The sequence below is a fragment of the Myotis brandtii genome, unplaced genomic scaffold, assembly GCF_000412655.1.
Source record: "Myotis brandtii unplaced genomic scaffold, ASM41265v1 scaffold69, whole genome shotgun sequence".
Taxonomy (NCBI): domain Eukaryota; kingdom Metazoa; phylum Chordata; class Mammalia; order Chiroptera; family Vespertilionidae; genus Myotis; species Myotis brandtii.
In genome coordinates, this window is record NW_005370700.1 from 1,030,535 (window position 1) to 1,048,780 (window position 18,246).

General features: G+C 34.8%; 1 protein-coding gene across 4 annotated transcripts in view; it reads right to left on the reverse strand.

Moving 5' to 3' along the window:
• KIAA1468 (KIAA1468 ortholog) overlaps positions 1–18,246 on the reverse strand; it is a 103,829-nt gene that overhangs the window by 53,876 nt on the left and 31,707 nt on the right. For all 4 annotated transcript variants that reach the window (XM_005881789.2, XM_005881788.2, XM_014529646.1 and 1 more), the window contains exons 6-11: positions 15,916–16,119; positions 15,723–15,814; positions 14,635–14,928; positions 12,645–12,720; positions 11,090–11,185; positions 1,301–1,413 (exon numbers count right to left, since the gene is read on the reverse strand). In XM_005881789.2, coding sequence (XP_005881851.1) covers positions 1,301–1,413; positions 11,090–11,185; positions 12,645–12,720; positions 14,635–14,928; positions 15,723–15,814; positions 15,916–16,119 — 875 coding nt within the window. The remainder of the gene's footprint in view (positions 1–1,300; positions 1,414–11,089; positions 11,186–12,644; positions 12,721–14,634; positions 14,929–15,722; positions 15,815–15,915; positions 16,120–18,246) is intronic.

Here is an 18,246-nt window from a genome sequence, read left to right on the forward strand (position 1 = left end):
CTATTTGACTAGCATGTGAGGAATGCTGGATAGATTAATCCTGGCTGTATCCTGCAAAGGACATGTTTTTCTACTTCTTCATACATATTTTGGAAAGAATTGGAAAGAGATATATACTTATAGAGCCCTGGCTGGTGTGGCTCAGTTGGTTGGAACATCATCCTGTACACCGAAAGGTCACGTTTGATTCTGATCAGGGCACTATCTAGGTCATTGATGGCGAACCTTTTGAGCTCGGCGTGTCAGCATTTTGAAAAACCCTAACTTAACTCTGGTGCCATGTCACATATAGAAATTTTTTGATATTTGCAACCATAGTAAAACAAAGACTTATATTTTTGATATTTATTTTATATATTTAAATGCCATTTAACAAAGAAAAATCAACCAAAAAAATGAGTTCGCGTGTCACCTCTGACACGCGTGTCATAGGTTCGCCATCACTGACCTAGGTCGTGGGTTCAGTCCCCGATTAGGGTACAAACCAGAGGCAACAGAGCGATGTTTCCCTCTCACATCAATGTCTGTCTGTCTCTGTCCCTTCCTCTCTCTAAAATCAATAAACATATCCTCTGGTGAGGATTAAAGTATGAGCAAAATCCTTTTAAAATTAAAGTAGAAAATTATAAAATAGAAAAACACTTCAACTGCCAAATTTTGTTCAACTGGTGCTTAGCTTACCTACCCACCCACTAGGATATTTTGTTCACATTCACACTTAGTACTTAACGGTTTTACTCTCTGAAGTAGACATCTATCGTGGTTACTTGATCAAATCCCATTCTCCTTTCTTCTGGAAAGTCACCTTGATGTGTGTCTCTGCCCCTCACCACATTCAAGTATAACTTATTTCTCTGCTACATTCCTGCTTGAAGGCATCTGACTCATGACTAACAAAACCAGAACAAAACACTGTATCCCTTTAACCACACCATTATTGGTTTACAGAGAGCCTAATGATTCATATAGTAAATATTTTATTTCTTGTAAAGCACAAGTATTAAGAGGCCATGGAGTGAATATTTAGGCATTCTTAGAATTCAAATGTGAAAGATAAAGGCAAATAAACATTTCAAGTAGAAGTCCAAAGGTAAGTAACACAAAAGTGTACAAATTCAACGTGAGTAATTGGAATAACAAGAGTGAAAACTCTGAAAAGCATTGTGAACAGAGTCAATGTTTCCTCCATTTTTTAAAACAGAAAAAAGGCAATTAGATTAAAAGGCTAATTTTGATGCCAAATTAAGAAAATTAATAAGTCAACATTTTATTTATTTCCTAAAGAAGTCACCATACCAACCTTTGCTCATCATCTGGCCTCTTGATCAAATTGAAAAGTATGTGAAGAAGCTGATCTCTCTCTTTAGGCTCAGGATGCAGGCATGCTGTACACAGTATGAGGGGGATCAACTCCTAAAGAAACATGAAGGTGCAAAAAGTCAAAGTGAAAATGCAGTGCAGAATATTCTTTCTTTTCTCCAGAGTATTCTTAAATGGACATTTAAAGTGGACTAAACCTCAATATACAAAAGAGAACATTTTAATTTTGTAAGGTTAATATTCAACAGAAAACAATGAAACATATTTATGTGTTGGTTGTGCAGAAGGTGCTGATCACAATGTAATTAAGTTCCTCAAGATTCAACTAACCTTGTTTTCTTATCCTGTACTCTTCCCAAAGGTCTACTACTAGATAACATTCCATCTTACTACAATCTGATAAAGTAATTTTAAATTTGAAAGTATTTTTAAACAAAACTTGCAAAAGTTAACCATATTCTAAAACATAAAAAGATAACAGAAAATAAAGACAATTCTTCCCATTTCCACAAGAATAATATAATGTCTTAATATTAGATATAATTAATCATTTTGTATCCTTAGCACCAAACTGGTATCTAATTGAAAAGAAAAAGCTATTGAATGCTCTCAGTACTACTACAGAGTATCAATAGAAATGTTGAAATAAATTTTATGTTGAAATAAAAATTTTAAATAAATTTTTTTGTGGCACGTGTAATATGCAGAGGTAAATTCAGTATTTTGTAGGTAAGTAATATACAACTTTCTCTTCTCCAAGTAAATATTTGAAAATTAAAGTTGTTTCATATTTTGATTAAAGTAACACAAACTTCTAAAGTGTATTTAAAAGATATTAATGTTTCTCATTTTGGAAGGGATTTTCAAATATAATGAGAATAAAAGCCCAAAAGTGATAAAATATTTTTGGAGAGAAAACCTCTAAATTATAAAAATAATGTTTTACAAATATTTTTTAAAAATCAGTATGATATAATAAGGGCAGAATGATTACTACTCCCATTTCTCTTTCCCATATACCTCCCTGCACTCGCCAGCCATCAGCCTGGCTTCTGGCTGATCAGCGCTCCCCTGTGGGAGCACACTCACCAGGGGGCAGCTCCTGCGTTGAGCGTCTGCCACCTGGTGGTCAGTGTGCGTCATAGCAACCGGTTGTTCCACCGTTCAGTAGATTTGCATATTAGGGTTTTATTAGATAGGATTTTAAAATTATAATTACCTGGTATAAATCTTAAATTGAAGGTACAAAGATATAGATAAGAAAAGCTAATAATTTGAGAAGTTAAAGCATTTATTCTGTCATTTTCTATTTAGGCATGCCTGTATGTTTTAGATTAGTGAGTAATTGAAAAGTCAAAGAAATAAGTAATTGGAAAAAATAATTTTTCACTGGGAATAGGAGAGTATATATATATATATATGGATCCTACATTGTTAAGTAATGATAATTGGAAAAAATAATTTTGCACTGGGAATAGGAGAGTATATATATATATATGGATCCTACATTGTTAAGTAATGTTTTCACCAGAGGCTTAATATGGTGCTTGATGGATTAGTCATGATTTTGAAGGAGAAAATAAACAAACTTTTAAAATATTAGGGTAGGAGACCACTAATTCCAAAAACTATCCTAATCTTTAGAGTATTCCATTTAGGCTGCTAACAGCCAATGATACTAATGAGAGGACAAAGACATTGTATCATCAGCATATCCTACTGAGAGTAAACCCTTAAGGATGAAAAAGTAGTTATTCTAGAAGGTACTAAAAAAAGGATAAAATATTTTAACAACTAAAAATCAAGCAAGGCCCTAAATAATTTTATTTGTACTTTTGCTTATCTGATCTGTCTCTCCTGAGGGTTTTCTTGCTTCTTCTTAACTCTTCTTCCTACTTTCCTATTATTTCTACATACAGAGTAGGGCAAAAGTAGATTTACAGCTGTGAGTATGTAAAACAGAGTTTATTCCTTTTATTTAAAATATATTTTTATTTATTTCAGAGAGAAAGGGAGAGGGAGAGAGAGAAACGTCAATGATGAGATGGGGCTCCCCACTGGGGATCGAGCCCACAACCCGGTATGTGCCCTTGACTGGGAATCGAACCCGGGACCCTTCAGTCCACAGGCTGATGCTCTATCCACTGAGCCAAATCGGCTAGGGCAAACAGAGTTTATTCTTATATTATTATTTATTAATTGCTATATTATTTTCCATACAAATAAGTGTAAACATATTCTTGTTCCACCTTGTATATAGTCTTACATTATCTCGTTCCATTTTCTTCTAATTGCATTCCTCTTTAAAAATAAAGTTATAAAATATAAATATTTACTATAATTGCAAATACATACATTCACATTGTTTAAATACGTAGTACAATATTTAGCTTCTTCTGCTCAAACACCAGCATACCAATATAACTATGTTGCTGTTTATTCTGGTATCTACATTCTCTTTTCTTTTTGTGTTTTTTTTAAATCATGAGTCTTAGTGATCCTTAATCAAAGAGGAAGTTTATGTTGTACATGAATATAGAGAATCTTATAACTGAAATATGGCTGCAGACCTGCTAAACTAAGAACATTGGACTGAGAGCTAGAATTCCTACCTTGATTTACTCTTTACTACTAAAGAACCTAATGAAAATCACAAACTTTTCTGATTTTTATTATTTTTAAAAATATATTTTTATTGATTTCAGAGAGGAAGGGAGAGGGAGAGAAGAAACATCAACGATGAGAGAAAACCACTGATCGGTTTCCTCATACATGCCTCAAACTGGGGATCGAGCCCACAACCTGGGCATGTGCCCTTGACTGGAATTGAACCTGGGACCCTTCAGTCCGCAGTCCGATGCTCTATCCACTGAGCCAAACAAGCCAGGGCACTTTTCTGATTTTTAGTTTCCTCAAGTGAATCATAGGAATTAAGATTAGTGCCAAAATGGAAACTACTCCACATACATTCTGTAATTTCCTTTTCTACTGCTAATGAGATGGTTAATTTTTCCTTCTGAGATAAACGTTGGCTTCAAAAAGCCTTCTCAACACACCACTTATCAAAGTATTTCTCAACCAGCAGCTATTAGCAACCAATCCAAATTGACACATGGGAGGAAAACCACTTGCCAGTGCTTGTCCCCTTGAACTCTAAAATAGTGTGATTTTAGGGCTTTCAAAAAAAGTACTTTTCACTTTTCTGAATCACAAGTAGTAACAATTTATACTGCCATCTGCTTTTAAATATATATATTGCTTTCAGAGAGGAAAGGACAAACATCAATGGTGAGAGAGAATCATTGATTGGCTGCCTCCTGCACGCCCCCTAGTGGGGATCAAGCCCCATAACCCAGCATGTGCCCTTGACCAGAATCGAACCCGGGACCCTTCAGTCCACCGGCCGATGATCCGCTTTTATTTATTGCTGGCAAAATAACAATATATTGGGAAGTCACTGTCAATAATTTTTGGTTATTATTCCATGCCAGGAAGAATTGGGTACATAGTGGCACATTAATGGGTAGGGCAGTTTTGCATCAGTGTATAAATAATGTCAGATTGTCTCCTTCTCCTAAAGGAACATAGAGCTGACAAGAGGCCCAGTAAGTGAAGGTAGAAAAAAAGTGAAAAGAGAGGTCTGTCTCTGATACAGCCATCGCGTTTAACCAGTTATGACAGGTTTCAGCTATCCTAATTTCTCTATCATTCATTTATTTATTTACAACTTCTATTTGTACCACTCTTGAAATAATGAATTCTGTAAGTATGTATCTGCTATGCAGTATACTCATATTTACTGATTGTGAATTCAACTTTTTCAAGCCTCTGAAGTGTGAATATATCCATGTCAGAATTTATTCTGTATTTTCCATTTTCACACTATTCATAAATTTATACATTTGAATCAATATTCTCCCTTTGGTATCATTTCTCCAATTGAAGAAGTATAGTGGTTTTAAAAAACTTTCCTTATAATTCTGAATAAAAGATTTAAAAAGTGGTAGATGAATTTCCTTCAGGAAAAAAGGTGATAGTGGTTTAAAAACGTCTAAATGATTAACTATAAAAGAAATGTACTGAGAATACAATGTTAGATATTATATATAAAGGGTAAGAATTTTTCACATGAAAAGATTCTTAAGCATATTTGATTTAATGGTGCATGTTAATAATAGCCATGGTGAAAAAAAAACCCAAAAACCCATGGCTTTGGTATTTTCCCTTGACACAAAAAGTTGCTGTGTCCATTATTTCAAGGCAATAGGAATCTTAAATATTTTAAAACATGCTCTAGCACTTGATATTACTCAATAAAAGTGTACTAAAGTGAAAAATAAAATTAATCCCCTACTGATCATTAGAGAGGAAATCAGTGTAATCATATTGTAGAAGGTTTTCAACACTTTATTAGCATATTAGAAAAGATAATTCTAAGACTTTTAAAATTCATTAATCTAAAAGGTTTAGTAATTTGTACTTTACTCAGGGAAATGACTTTTGCTTTAACTATTTTGAGTTTTGCAATTTTAATGACAAAGCTAGTTCTCTTTATGAATAATTTTCCACCCCTTAAAACTTAGATTACCCATGGAATTTTATATAGATTAAATAGAAAAGGCTTTAAGCATTTTAATTCTCCTTTTGGTTTCACAAGTAAAACAAATTAACTTCTAATGATAATAAAGAAATCATTTTAGAGATAGTAAATGTCATTAGAGTTAATTTTATGCATATTTTTACTCAACTTTCTTAGTCTTATAAAAATTAATGTATGTTCAAATTATAGAATCAGAAGAAAACAAAGAATCTTAAAGGAACTACAACAATGTAATTAGATGGTGAGGGAGAAATAAAATAGGAAATGAGATCAAGCAAAATGTAACATTAAAAAAAGCAAGGAAATGTTAATAAGATAAAGGCTCTAAGGTCTGAAAGGAATAAAACAGAAAAGAAATATATTTAGCTAGGATGCCAAGGGAAAACGTTTTGAGTATTACAGTCAAGAAGTAACATTCCACAGTTCTAGAAGAGGAACACATTAATCCAATGAATTATGGTTCACTGTTCTACTAAATTATTTCCTATAACTCAAGCTTCAGTTAAAAATTTTAAATAGCTGTTATTTAAAAAATTTCCATATATCCTTTGACTAAGAATTAAGCAATAACAAATTATAGTTTAAAATCAAATACTGACTTAGATTTTCAGTTGAAACTTGTCAGATTGTTGGTGTACAGAAAAAATAAAGAACACAGAAAAGTCTCACCTCTGGAAAAATTCTACACTTAAATGGCTGCTAAAATATCTATACTTAGAATAACGAATATCTAGAATTCCTAGGGCTCAACCATTAGGAGGCATAAGTGAAATACTTAGATGACTTTAAAGCTGATACTGCTAAAAAGTATGTGATTTACTTCTAAAATTCACACACACACACACACACACACACACACAAGATAGGTAAGAAGATGGACCAACCTTATCCATTTTATAACTATCGGCTTTCTCAAAACACTGCTATTTAACATTGAATTGGAAGTCCTATCCACACCAATTAAGCAAGAGTTTTTGGAAAGGAGGAAGCAAAAATATCTCTATTTGCAGATAACATGATTCTATGTATAGAAAATCTCAGACTCCACCAAAAAAACTATTACAGTTAATAAACAAATTCAATAAAGTTGCAAGTCAACATGATTACCAATTTTGTTCCAGCAATAAACAATGTGAAAAGGAAGTTAAGGAAACAATTCCATTTATAATAACATGCAAAAGAATAAAATACCTAGAATTGAATTTAACTAAGTGAAAAACTTGTGTGCTGATGCTCAGCCAACGTGGCTCAGTGGCTAAGCATCAACTTCTGAACCAGGAGGTCACAGTTCAATTCCCAATCAGGGCACATGCCAATGTTGCGGGCTCCATTCTTCCCAGTAGGGGTCATGCAGGAGGCAGCTGATCCATGATTCTCTCTTATCAGTGATGTTTCTATTTCTCTCTCCCTCTCCTTTTCTCTCTGAAATCAATAAAATATATTAAAAAACACTTGTGCACTGAAAACCACAAAATGTTGCAAAAAGTAATTAAAGACATAAAAAAGTGAAAAAAATTCCATGTTCACTTAATGCTGTTAGAATGGCCATACTCCCAAAGTGGTCTACAGATTTAGTACAATCCATATAGGAATTCCAGTGACCATTACTGCAGAAATAAAAGCCGAGTATCAAATTCAGGTGGAACTGCAAGGGGCCTTAAATTAATTAACAATATTGAAAAAGAAAACAAAGTTGGAGGACTCATAGCTCCCAATTTCACAATTTACCACAAAACTATCTATCTAATCTAATAAAAGAGAAACATGCAAATTTACGTACCTACACTATACCCACAAGCCACGCCCACCAGCCATTCAGGAGCGAGTATGCAAACTAACCCAACTAAGATGGCGGTGGCCACGGAGCTGGAGTGAGCAGGAGGCTTGGGTTGCCCCTGGCAATGGAGGAAGCCAAACTTCCCGCCTGCCCTGCCGGCCCTGAGCTCTGCTCAAAGCTACAAAGTTTCAATTATAGAAGATAATTAAATCCCAGATACCTGCTTCCAGCCCGTGGCCTGCCTAAAAATGGCCCTCAGCCCCTCACCCAGGCTGGCCAGGCATCCCAGCGGGACCCCCCCACCCTGAAGGGGCTGTGGCCAGCCTGCAAACAGCCATCATCCCCTCACCCGATCCCCTGGGGAGTGGGCCTAAGCCAGCAGGTGGACATCCCCTGAGGGGTCCCAGACTGCGAGAGGGCACAGATCGGGATGAGGGACCCCCCCAAGTGCACAAACTTTTGTGCACTGGGCCTCTAGTATATAGATAATAGCAATAAAAACAGTAATGCAAATCAGGTGCATATCCTACCACTTTTGTATCTTTCCTTCCCATTACTATCTATGACAGAAAGAACTGCTATGAAATAACTCTAATATGCAAAGTGCCCTCTCAGGAGTTCGACTCACAGGGAGTTTGATCACTTACTATGACGAGCGCTGACCACCAGGGTGCAGCACAGAACAAAGGGAGGCCCCGGCCGGCAGACGCTAGGGACTTTAACCGTGCACGAATTTCATGCACTGGGTCTCTAGTGGTAAATAAAAGTGTAGTACAGGCATAAGAATAAACTTAAAGACCAATGGAACAGAACTAACAGTCCAGAAATAAATCCAAAGATGTACAGCCAACTGATTTTTATTAAAGGTGCCATGACCATTAAATAGGGAAACAATTTTCTCTTCAACAAATGGTGTTGGGACAACTGGATAACCATAGGAAAAGAATAAAGTTGAACCGTCTGCCTTATTCATATGTAAAAAATAACTCAAAATGGATCAATGATCTAAATATGAGAGCTAAAGCTATCAAACTATCAGAAAAAAAAACATAAAAGCAGGTAAATATTCTTGACCTCAGATATGGCAACAAATTCTTAGACTTGACACCAAAACATATGCAACAAAAGAATGTGAAAGACATCCTATAGGATGGCAGAAAATATTTACAAATCATATATGCGATATGGGCTTAATATCAAAAATTGTAAAAAAATCTTACAACTCCAAAACAAAGACAATCCAATTTAAAAAAATGGGCAAAGAACTGGTAAGAATATATCAGAAACTCATAAAATTTATTGCATATGGGATGGTGTCACAGGGATAGAAGAATAGTTTTTGTTGTATATCTTTATTATATTTAAATAATGTTAAACAATGTGAACATATAACTTAATCAAAACTTAAAACAAAACAGGTTTTTAAGTTTTGTTTTATGTACTTAATTAGCTAGGATATTACTATGACCAATTGGTTTACTGAAGGATATTTTAATTGTATTTACATACCAATAAAAAGGCTTATACTGAAAGAAAATATATAAATCTTGAGAAAATTTTAGAAATCAAAATTTTAATCCATCAATCACAAGACCTTTTTGAAAATACAGATTTAAAGAACTAAGGTAAAATATTAAATAAAAGTAATCCAATATCAAATGATAAAGTGAAATAAAAATTTTGTCCTTTGATGCCCTGGCATTGGCTTCAAAGCAAATCAAGTTATACTTCATTATTTACCAACTTAATTTTGAGGGAATAAAACTTTGGTATACTATAAATGGTAAATTTTCTGATACAATAGAATGAGATACAAATAATTCAATAAACAAAGATAAACGATCAATTCTTCATGAAATTATAAGCACATATTTTTTAAAATATAGAAAACTTAAAATTAGTCATGAAAGTAAACATTATACCACAAATAAAATATGTTTGTACATGTGTATGTATGTGCACATATATTTTATATATATCTGATTACTGATGATGCAAGTTTATAAATACTTCATGCAGTACAATCAGGTTTTAGTGGTAAAGTATTTTATGATAAAAAAGGAAAAAATAAAAAAGCTTATACTGCATCTCATAACAATTAGGTTTCTGTGATATTTTAAAAATCACATTAAAAAAACACAGAAAAGGGATGCAAACATTAATGCATTGCATGGATTATGTTACAAGCTGAAAAAGGAAAAGCTCAAACAGCATTCTGACAGGCAGAACTGCAAATCAATCTGAAATTGGACACTGATCCTTCAAGACATAGAAAATCTTCCATGCTTATTAATATCTCATGACTATAGGTAAAATAAAACCATCAGCAAGAAAAGCCATTTTATCTTTTTTTAATGAAAAATACCTAAAGGAATAAAAAAATCTAAAGCTCTACAGATAACTTTTCTTGAGGATCAGTACAAATTTCTTGTGCTTAACAGATAAGGATAAGCTCTATATGGGTTTTGCCAATGCACTGTGTACCTATCATACTGTAGGTCCCATGAATTATGATTGAAATCAGTGGTAAACATTAAGAAGATAACAGAAGAAAATTATATGGTACATTCTAAAATATTCCTAACCCATTTTTTATAAAATATTTTATAAACTGGACATTGATTTAATAAACTTAATAATTCAAATAAGTAAATTTGTTTGCAAATAAATCATTTACTGTCATTTAAATGAGGTTACAATAACTTTTCATGGCTAAATATAACTGTGAAGATAACTTTCTACAGTACTTATGGCTCATAACATAGCCATAGCCTATGTATACTAAAATATACTTCCTACTGTATTTTGGATATTTAAAGCATTTGTCAGTAACAGGTTAGCTATAAGAAAAACAAAAATGATACTTTCCAAAGTTATTGTAGTCAATATTATAACTATCCTATCATCATCATAAGACAAGTGTGGTTATTGCCAAACAAAGACAATAAAACTAATATTTATAATGGGTAACTATAAGTACATTTAAGAAAAGAGATACATTTTCAGTCTCTGTTAATTTTCAGTACAGAGTGTCTATTTCTGTAGACATACCAAGCAATCATATCAAGAGCAGAGATTAATTAGTTAACTGGTAATATAAAAAATGGACAGCGTTCATGGCACAAAATGGACCTACAGTAATAGTTAGTGTTGCAGAAGCTAATGATGCTTTAAGCAAAATTGAAACAACATGAATACCATGCAGTTTTACTGAACTCACCTGACAGAGGTGTAAAACCATTCTCTAGGAGCAGAGATGCATGCACAAAAGTAAGAATATGATTGCAAGTAATAGACTTTAACAAAATAAAAACATAACACTAAACATCAAAATGACAAAGAATGGACAATATGATGAGATTACTAGGATGAAATATTTTAATGTGTCTCACCTCTCTCTTTGCTAATAGCACGTTAGGAACAATGTGTGGTAGGCAGCGTCCCAGCATTAACATGACACTTTGTTCACTGTCTGCAATCCGAGACACCTAGAAAACGAAAAGAATTGATAAATGATGACAGTGGAGAACTTCTTTGCATGATGGTACTTAAAGTTCATGCTTTAAACCTTGCCACCTCTCTCTAACCGGTCTGGCTCAGTGGATAGAGCATCGGCCTGCAGACTGAAGGGTCCCAGGTTCGATTCCGGTTAAGGGCATGTACCTTTGTTGCGGGCACATCCCCAGTAGGGGGTGTGCAGGAGGCAGCTGATCAATGTTTCTCTCTCAACGATGTTTCTAACTCTCTATCCCTCTCCCTTCCTCTCTGTAAAAAAATCAATAAAATATATATTTAAAAAAAAACAAAACCTTGCCACCTCTGTCCCAAACACACATCCAAAATGATAACTTATGATGATGATGATGGTAAACAATAACAATTGTGTTCCCAAACAAGATAAACATGAATGGATCAAAAAGCAGTAAGATTCAAGGATGAAGACAAAGATGCTTCAGTTCTGGGAACAAGCAGGGATGTAGCTTCAATAGTTTTTCTTTTGTTCTTGAAAAGATGCCAATAAAGCTATAATCTTTGCCTAAGGAGACAGTTTATATAATGAAGCTGCATACAAGGGAAGGCCCAAGGAGGCTAACCTTACAATAAGGATTGCTAGAATCGCATCCAAACCACCCTCCAGCTCTTTTGTATTCTTAATGACATTGTGGGACAGAAGCCTAGGAGAGGTCAAGTGGAATCAACTATAAAACAGCTAGAAAGGGAGAGGTAAGTATAAAGATAGGAGAAAAAAAAAATTAAATACCCTCTCCAGATGAGTCTACAACAGCTATTACAACGCACCTGAAGAAAACTAATCTGAAAGTTAATGAACTCAGCAAAGACAATCATTCCTAGTGAAATAAAAATAATGGAGTAATCTAAAAATAACTGAAATATAAACAATATGTACAGTTACATTGGTTTTCTGAATTATACCAAAGAGAGGCATATAACCATATGTTAGACATAACAAATTAAAAATAGACTGCAAAAAATCACTTTAACACTAAACAAAGCTTTAATCCAAAAAATAGAAATAATCAACTACTGTCCTTAAAAGTTAAATATTTTAGGAACTATTTCTTAAAGCATTATTTTAAATAATAGATTTGCATTTGAAATAGTCTTATCACAGCTGTTTTTGAATGAAATGCTAAGAAAAACTGAATGTTTTAAGACGGTTGCAAGAATATATGGTGCGGCCCTAGCTGGTCTGGCTCAGTGGATACAGCGTCAGTCTGTGGACTGAAGGGTCCCAGGTTTGATTCCGGTCAAGGGCACATGCCTGGGTTGCGGGCTTGGTCCTCCGTGGGGGGCATGCAGGAGGCAGCCAATCAATGATTCTCTCTCATCATTGATGTTTCTATATCTCTCTTCCTCTCTCTTCCTCTCTGAAATCAATAAAAATATATATTTAAATAAAAAATATATATAGATGGTGCAATTTACCTCTGATCCTAAACGACTATCTGCTGACATTCGACAAAAAGAGAGTAGTGCTTGGTGGAAAGCAGGAGACAACTTCCTAGAAGAAAATATTGGATGAAAAGAGGACATTGTTACCACTGGTATTTAAGGAGAAAGTAACATGTTATAACTCTCATTACTGTGTTAATCCTACCCTACAAATGTTAAATGGATTTCTCAGCCACCAATGACTTGAAAGATACCTCACTGCAGAATTATCCAGGGGGGTAGGGGGAATCAGCAATAACTGCTGATCTTAAAATAGCTTGATGCTATGTGAATGTACAGCCCATAAATGCCAGTGGATCAAACCTGAGGTAGTATAGCAGGTGAATGACTACAGAAAATATCGCAAAATGAGAACTTTTTTCTCCCCAGTTTTCGATGGTCCCAGAAGGGTAAACAGGGGATATAAAGGTTGATCTGGTGTGTGGCCAAGCAGAACTAAAGTTTTGCAGATCTATACGGTGATAACAATAAACCTTAATGTTAGAGAATAAAAGAAGTAAAATTTAAGGTAAGTGAAGAAGAACCTCATTCAACATTCATGGTATATTTTAAAGTATTTTTTTGTAATTGAAAATATTAGCCTATTTATGTTTTTAAAACAAGATTGGTCTTCATACATAGTAGTATTTGTAAAATTATGACTATGATTTGTACTTTACATGCTCAGTCACCTTTCTTCAGAGAGTGACTTCTGAATATTAAAGAAGATATATGAGAACACTACTAACACTGAAGAACTACTACGAATGCCATTATTGTTGAGTATCAGAACATATTTTTTATGATTATATATTATCCATATTAAAATAAATGCACACTATTTTAACTCTGTAAGCTCGATAACACCTAAAGAAATAATATACCTAGTTGGTACACAAAAAGTTGTGGTTCATGAGTGGAAAGCTTTGCTTAAAAACAAACCAACCAGCCTGGCTGGCGGTTGAGCATGGACCAATGAACCAGGAGGTTAGGATTTGATTCCTGGTCAGGGCACATGCCTGGGTTGTGGGCTCGATCCCCAGTAGGGGGCATGTAGGAAGCAGCCAATCAATGATTCTCATCATTGATGTTTCTATCTCTCTCTTCCTCTCCCTTCCTCTCTGAAATCAATAAAAATATATTTAAAAGAAAAAAAAACAACAACCAAACACTTCTCACTAACAAAGAGTATCTACCTATAAGTTGTGCTTTCCTATTATATCCCAATATGGGGTATAATATCCTTCTGTTCAATAGGAGGAGGAAGCATGACTTTGTGGTTCACAATGCAGCATAGGATATGTGTGAGGATTAAATAAGTTAACATACACAAAACATTTAGAACTGTGCCTCACATTTTAAAGAGTTCAATAAATAGTCCTTCCTTAAAACTTTTTCACATTATAATCTAAACAATTTTTAAATTATATTTTGTCTCCTTCACTAGAAAACACGATCATGAAGGGTAAAGACCACGCTTTTGCCATCTGAGTTCAATCACTGCAATCCAATAAAAATTAAATAAATGAATTAAGGGACTATTAATAATATGCTATTAGTAATGGAAGCAGACAGAGGAAAAAGGACTAGAAGCAAAAACTATTCCCTCTTTATCACAGGCAACTATGCAGTACCAAAACCTCTTCTGAGTCTGACAATGCTTGAAGAATAGAGAAAAGGTAGAACACATGGGGTAAAGTGTTTGCAGTACATAGTAACATACATACTATTTATGGGTTTAAGTACTTAGCTAAGATAGAACCTATCCTATTTATGCTTTTTTGCCTCTTTAATATACGTTAACTTAGTAATTAGTTTGTGATATCCCTTTTAGTGACATGTACTCTGCTATGTGTTAATGCCAATGTAAAAATCAATGCATCTGATCTGCAAAAGCAGTTCAAATAAGAACTGAAGCTTTTCCAGTTTGTCAATGTACTAACTAGCTGAAAGATACATCTCAAGATACAGGATGCATACTAACCTATTGGGTTTATCAAAATGGACTGTGTTTTTACTTGATGAAGAAGAAGATGGCATTCCTTCTCTTTCTCTCCTCGGTAAGGAGTTTGGGAAATTCTCTTTAGGAATAGTGGAGTCAACTTCATCTGATGTAGAAGGATGGATATCCTTGTTTTTCCCCTCGTCTGAACTATTTGTAACTGGTTTCTGTCCACTGTCCTCAGAGTCTTTGTGAAGAGACTGATCCAAAGAAGGTTGAACAGAGTCACAAATTACTGGGATAGCAAAGTGTTCATTTTTGAGAAAGTGCATTTCACTGTAGAAAGAAAGGGAAATGATGAGACAATTGTACTTTCCAAAACATTGGCAATAGCATAAACCTTATAATGGGTTTAATGCCTTAAAATGTAACATAACATAAAATTATTTGGCAACAGATTAATCTTTTCTGCAGCATATATACTGATGCTTCATATACCTGAAAGCTATAAACTTTTACCAAAGAAGCATAAAAATGGCCTATAAAATGCTCTGGATTAACATTTAACTATTTCTTCATTTGTAAAATAGGGATAATTCCATCTAAGCCACAGGATTAATATAAGAATTAAATGATATAATGAATGAGAGATGTGTAAAATACTAATGTGAAGGAGTTATTTTATTGATATTGACAGAACTCAGGGGAAATAAAAAGTATCTTATTCTTTGGTTCTAAGACATAATTGATTATAAGGTCACTACATTGGTTTAATAACTTTTTGGGGGGAAAGGGCATATTAAATGTACAAAGCAATTATAAGACTTTCAAAAGTATTCTATATAAGGAAAGGCTAATATGCAAATTGTCCCCTTGACTGGGAGTTTGACCGGGAATTCGACCAGGAGTTCAACCAGGGGGTGGGGCCAGCTGGCCAACTGCCTGTGGTCCCTCCCCAAGGCAGGCCCAGTGGGCCAGCCGGACCCCACCTGTGCACGAATTTGTGCACCAGGCCCCAAGTTATAATGTGAAAAATTATGTCTGACAACTAAAATGTTATTTTGTATATTTATATAATCTTATATAATAATAAAGTTAAGATTTTTTTAAAATGATGATTAAGTACTAACCTTTCAAGTCTTCTGATTTGTTCCATCAAAGACCACTTCTCACTATTTAATAAACTAATTTTATCTTCTAATTTCTGTACTAGTAAGGAGTTCTAAAATCAAAACAGGAGAAAAAAAGAACCTCAAGATCTCATAGTAAGGTTTTACACATTTTAAATACTTTTTGTGGACTTGACTAGTTAGTATCACTCACCTCTACAGTCTGAGGAGTTTCAAGGGGTGGAGGAAGGTTGCCTAAAACTGGTGTAAGTGCCTCTAATTCATCTTCTTCTACTCCACTGGCAACATCCACAAGGTCTTTTCCAGACACTTGATGATTTCCAAAATCTCGGTAGAGTTGCAATAAGTCTGGAGGTTTTGGAATGTTTAATCCTACATCATCCCACAATTCAAAATCCTAAAAGATAAAAGAAAAAAAAAAATCTGAGGCCATTTTATTCTGCACTTTTGAGATTTATTTTACTCTTTATTGCTAATGTCTTGAAAACCTAACATAATCATATTTTTGTTATAATGTTAGAGCTTTATAAAGTTCCAGAGCAATCAATCACATGCAAATACACTGTCCTACCATTTTCTTGTCCACTAATACATCAGAATTTAGTATTAACTTGATATCTTATAACTTATAATATAAATTCCTTTGAATGTCCTAAATATGATACTGATACTCTCAATTCTTTGAGGGCTTAATAAACGATGGAAATAGTTATTATTGAGGTTAAATCTGAGGCAGATATAACATAGGTATTAAAAATGGGAGCTTTGGAGAAAATCAGACCCATGCATAAAATTCACATGTCTCCACTTATTATTGTTACAAATGAATAAGAAACTTGAACAGGTTATCTGTAAGATTAGTATAATACCTTTTAGGGTTTTATTAAGGATAAGATAAAAAGATATATTAAAGCAGTAACACAATGCTTGGCTTACAACAAGAACTAAACAGGGAAAAAGGAGACACATATAATACTTTAAACAATAAAAAGTAAATAAATAAGAAAAAAGGAACTAAACAAATTTAATCTTTTAAAAAATTGAGATGAATATTATACATATTATTCAAATGTCCATTTGTCCATCTATATTCATCCAATATTTATTAGATATCCACCCTTTGCTTAAAATCAGAGATAAAGTATTGTCACCATTCAGAGAATTTGACGGTTAAAGAAAAGGGACATAAAGATACAAGGAGAATCTAAAGTATCACCAAAATATGATTGAAGCACTGCCAAGAATTCAGAGAAAGGAGTCAATTTCTGTCCTGGGTGGGGGTAAGAAAAGGTTTCTGGAAGTTGATGATCTGTCCACTTTCTTGGAAAAGGTTTTGGTATTGATGAGGCAGATGGCAATGAAAGCAGAGGGGAACTAATTATTTCAGAGATAAGAGGAAGAATAAGCAAAAACAGAAAGCTCTGAAGGAAGCAGGTATGTCCAGGAAGATGCAAGCCCTTTTGTTTATATATGACTAAAGGCCCAGTGCATGAAAATTTGTGCACTGGAGGCAGGGGGAGGGGTTCCTCAGCCTGGCCTGCACCCTCTCACAGTCTGGGAGCCCTCAGGGGATGTCCTACTGATGGCTTAGGCCCGCTCCTCTGTGGGAGGCAACCAGGCTGATCAGGAGAAGGCACCGCCCCCATCACCCTGCTGCTGTTGCCACTGGCTGCGGTGGCTGCAAGGCCTGAGCTCCGGGCCTCGCAGCGGCCAGGCTCATGGCTGCCTGAGCCCCGGGCCTCGCATCTGCCTGAGCCCATGGCTGACATGAGCCCCAGGCCTTGCAGCCGCTGTGGCTTTGTCCGAATGGACGTCTGGAAGACATCTGCCCTAATTAGCATATCACCCTTTTATTAGTATAGATTATAATGAATAGGCAAAAGATAATGTGAGGAGGAAGGCAGCAAAAAAGCTAAAAAAAAGCTGAGAGTGGTTATAAATTTAGGGTTAGCAAGAAAGGAAAAGCAGAAGGCAAGAGAGAGGTCTGATATGAAAAACAGGGAGAGATTAGGGAAGTGATAATAAGGTGTAAAAACAGATGTAGTGTGAGTAAGACCCTGACAAGGTCTGGAGTGTGGCAGTGGAGCATGGCAATTTCCTACAGTGGAGGATAGAGCCATGCTACCAGGAGCCAGGGAGCATCAGGTATTAGATTGTGAAATGTGCCATTATCTACATGGAAAATAGAGGAAACAGGGTCCTCAGTGAGCAGACAAGTTTTATTGAAGGCAAAAATGATATTCTGAGAAGCTGAAAATATACAAAGTTTATTTATGATTAAATAAAAGTTTCAAAGAGCGCAATAGAAAAGGAAGTAAACCAGTCATAAACTAAAGAACTCGCAGGAGGGAAGCAAAGAGCAGTATGACAATGATTGTATGCAGATAAAAATATGAGAAAACTAGCCTATATAATAAAGAGGTGATATGCAAATTAACCCTCACACCCTCACAAGATGGCTGCCTAGGACCAGGCTGGCAGGGGGGTTAGTGAGGGACGACCAAATGACTGAACAAGCAGGCTG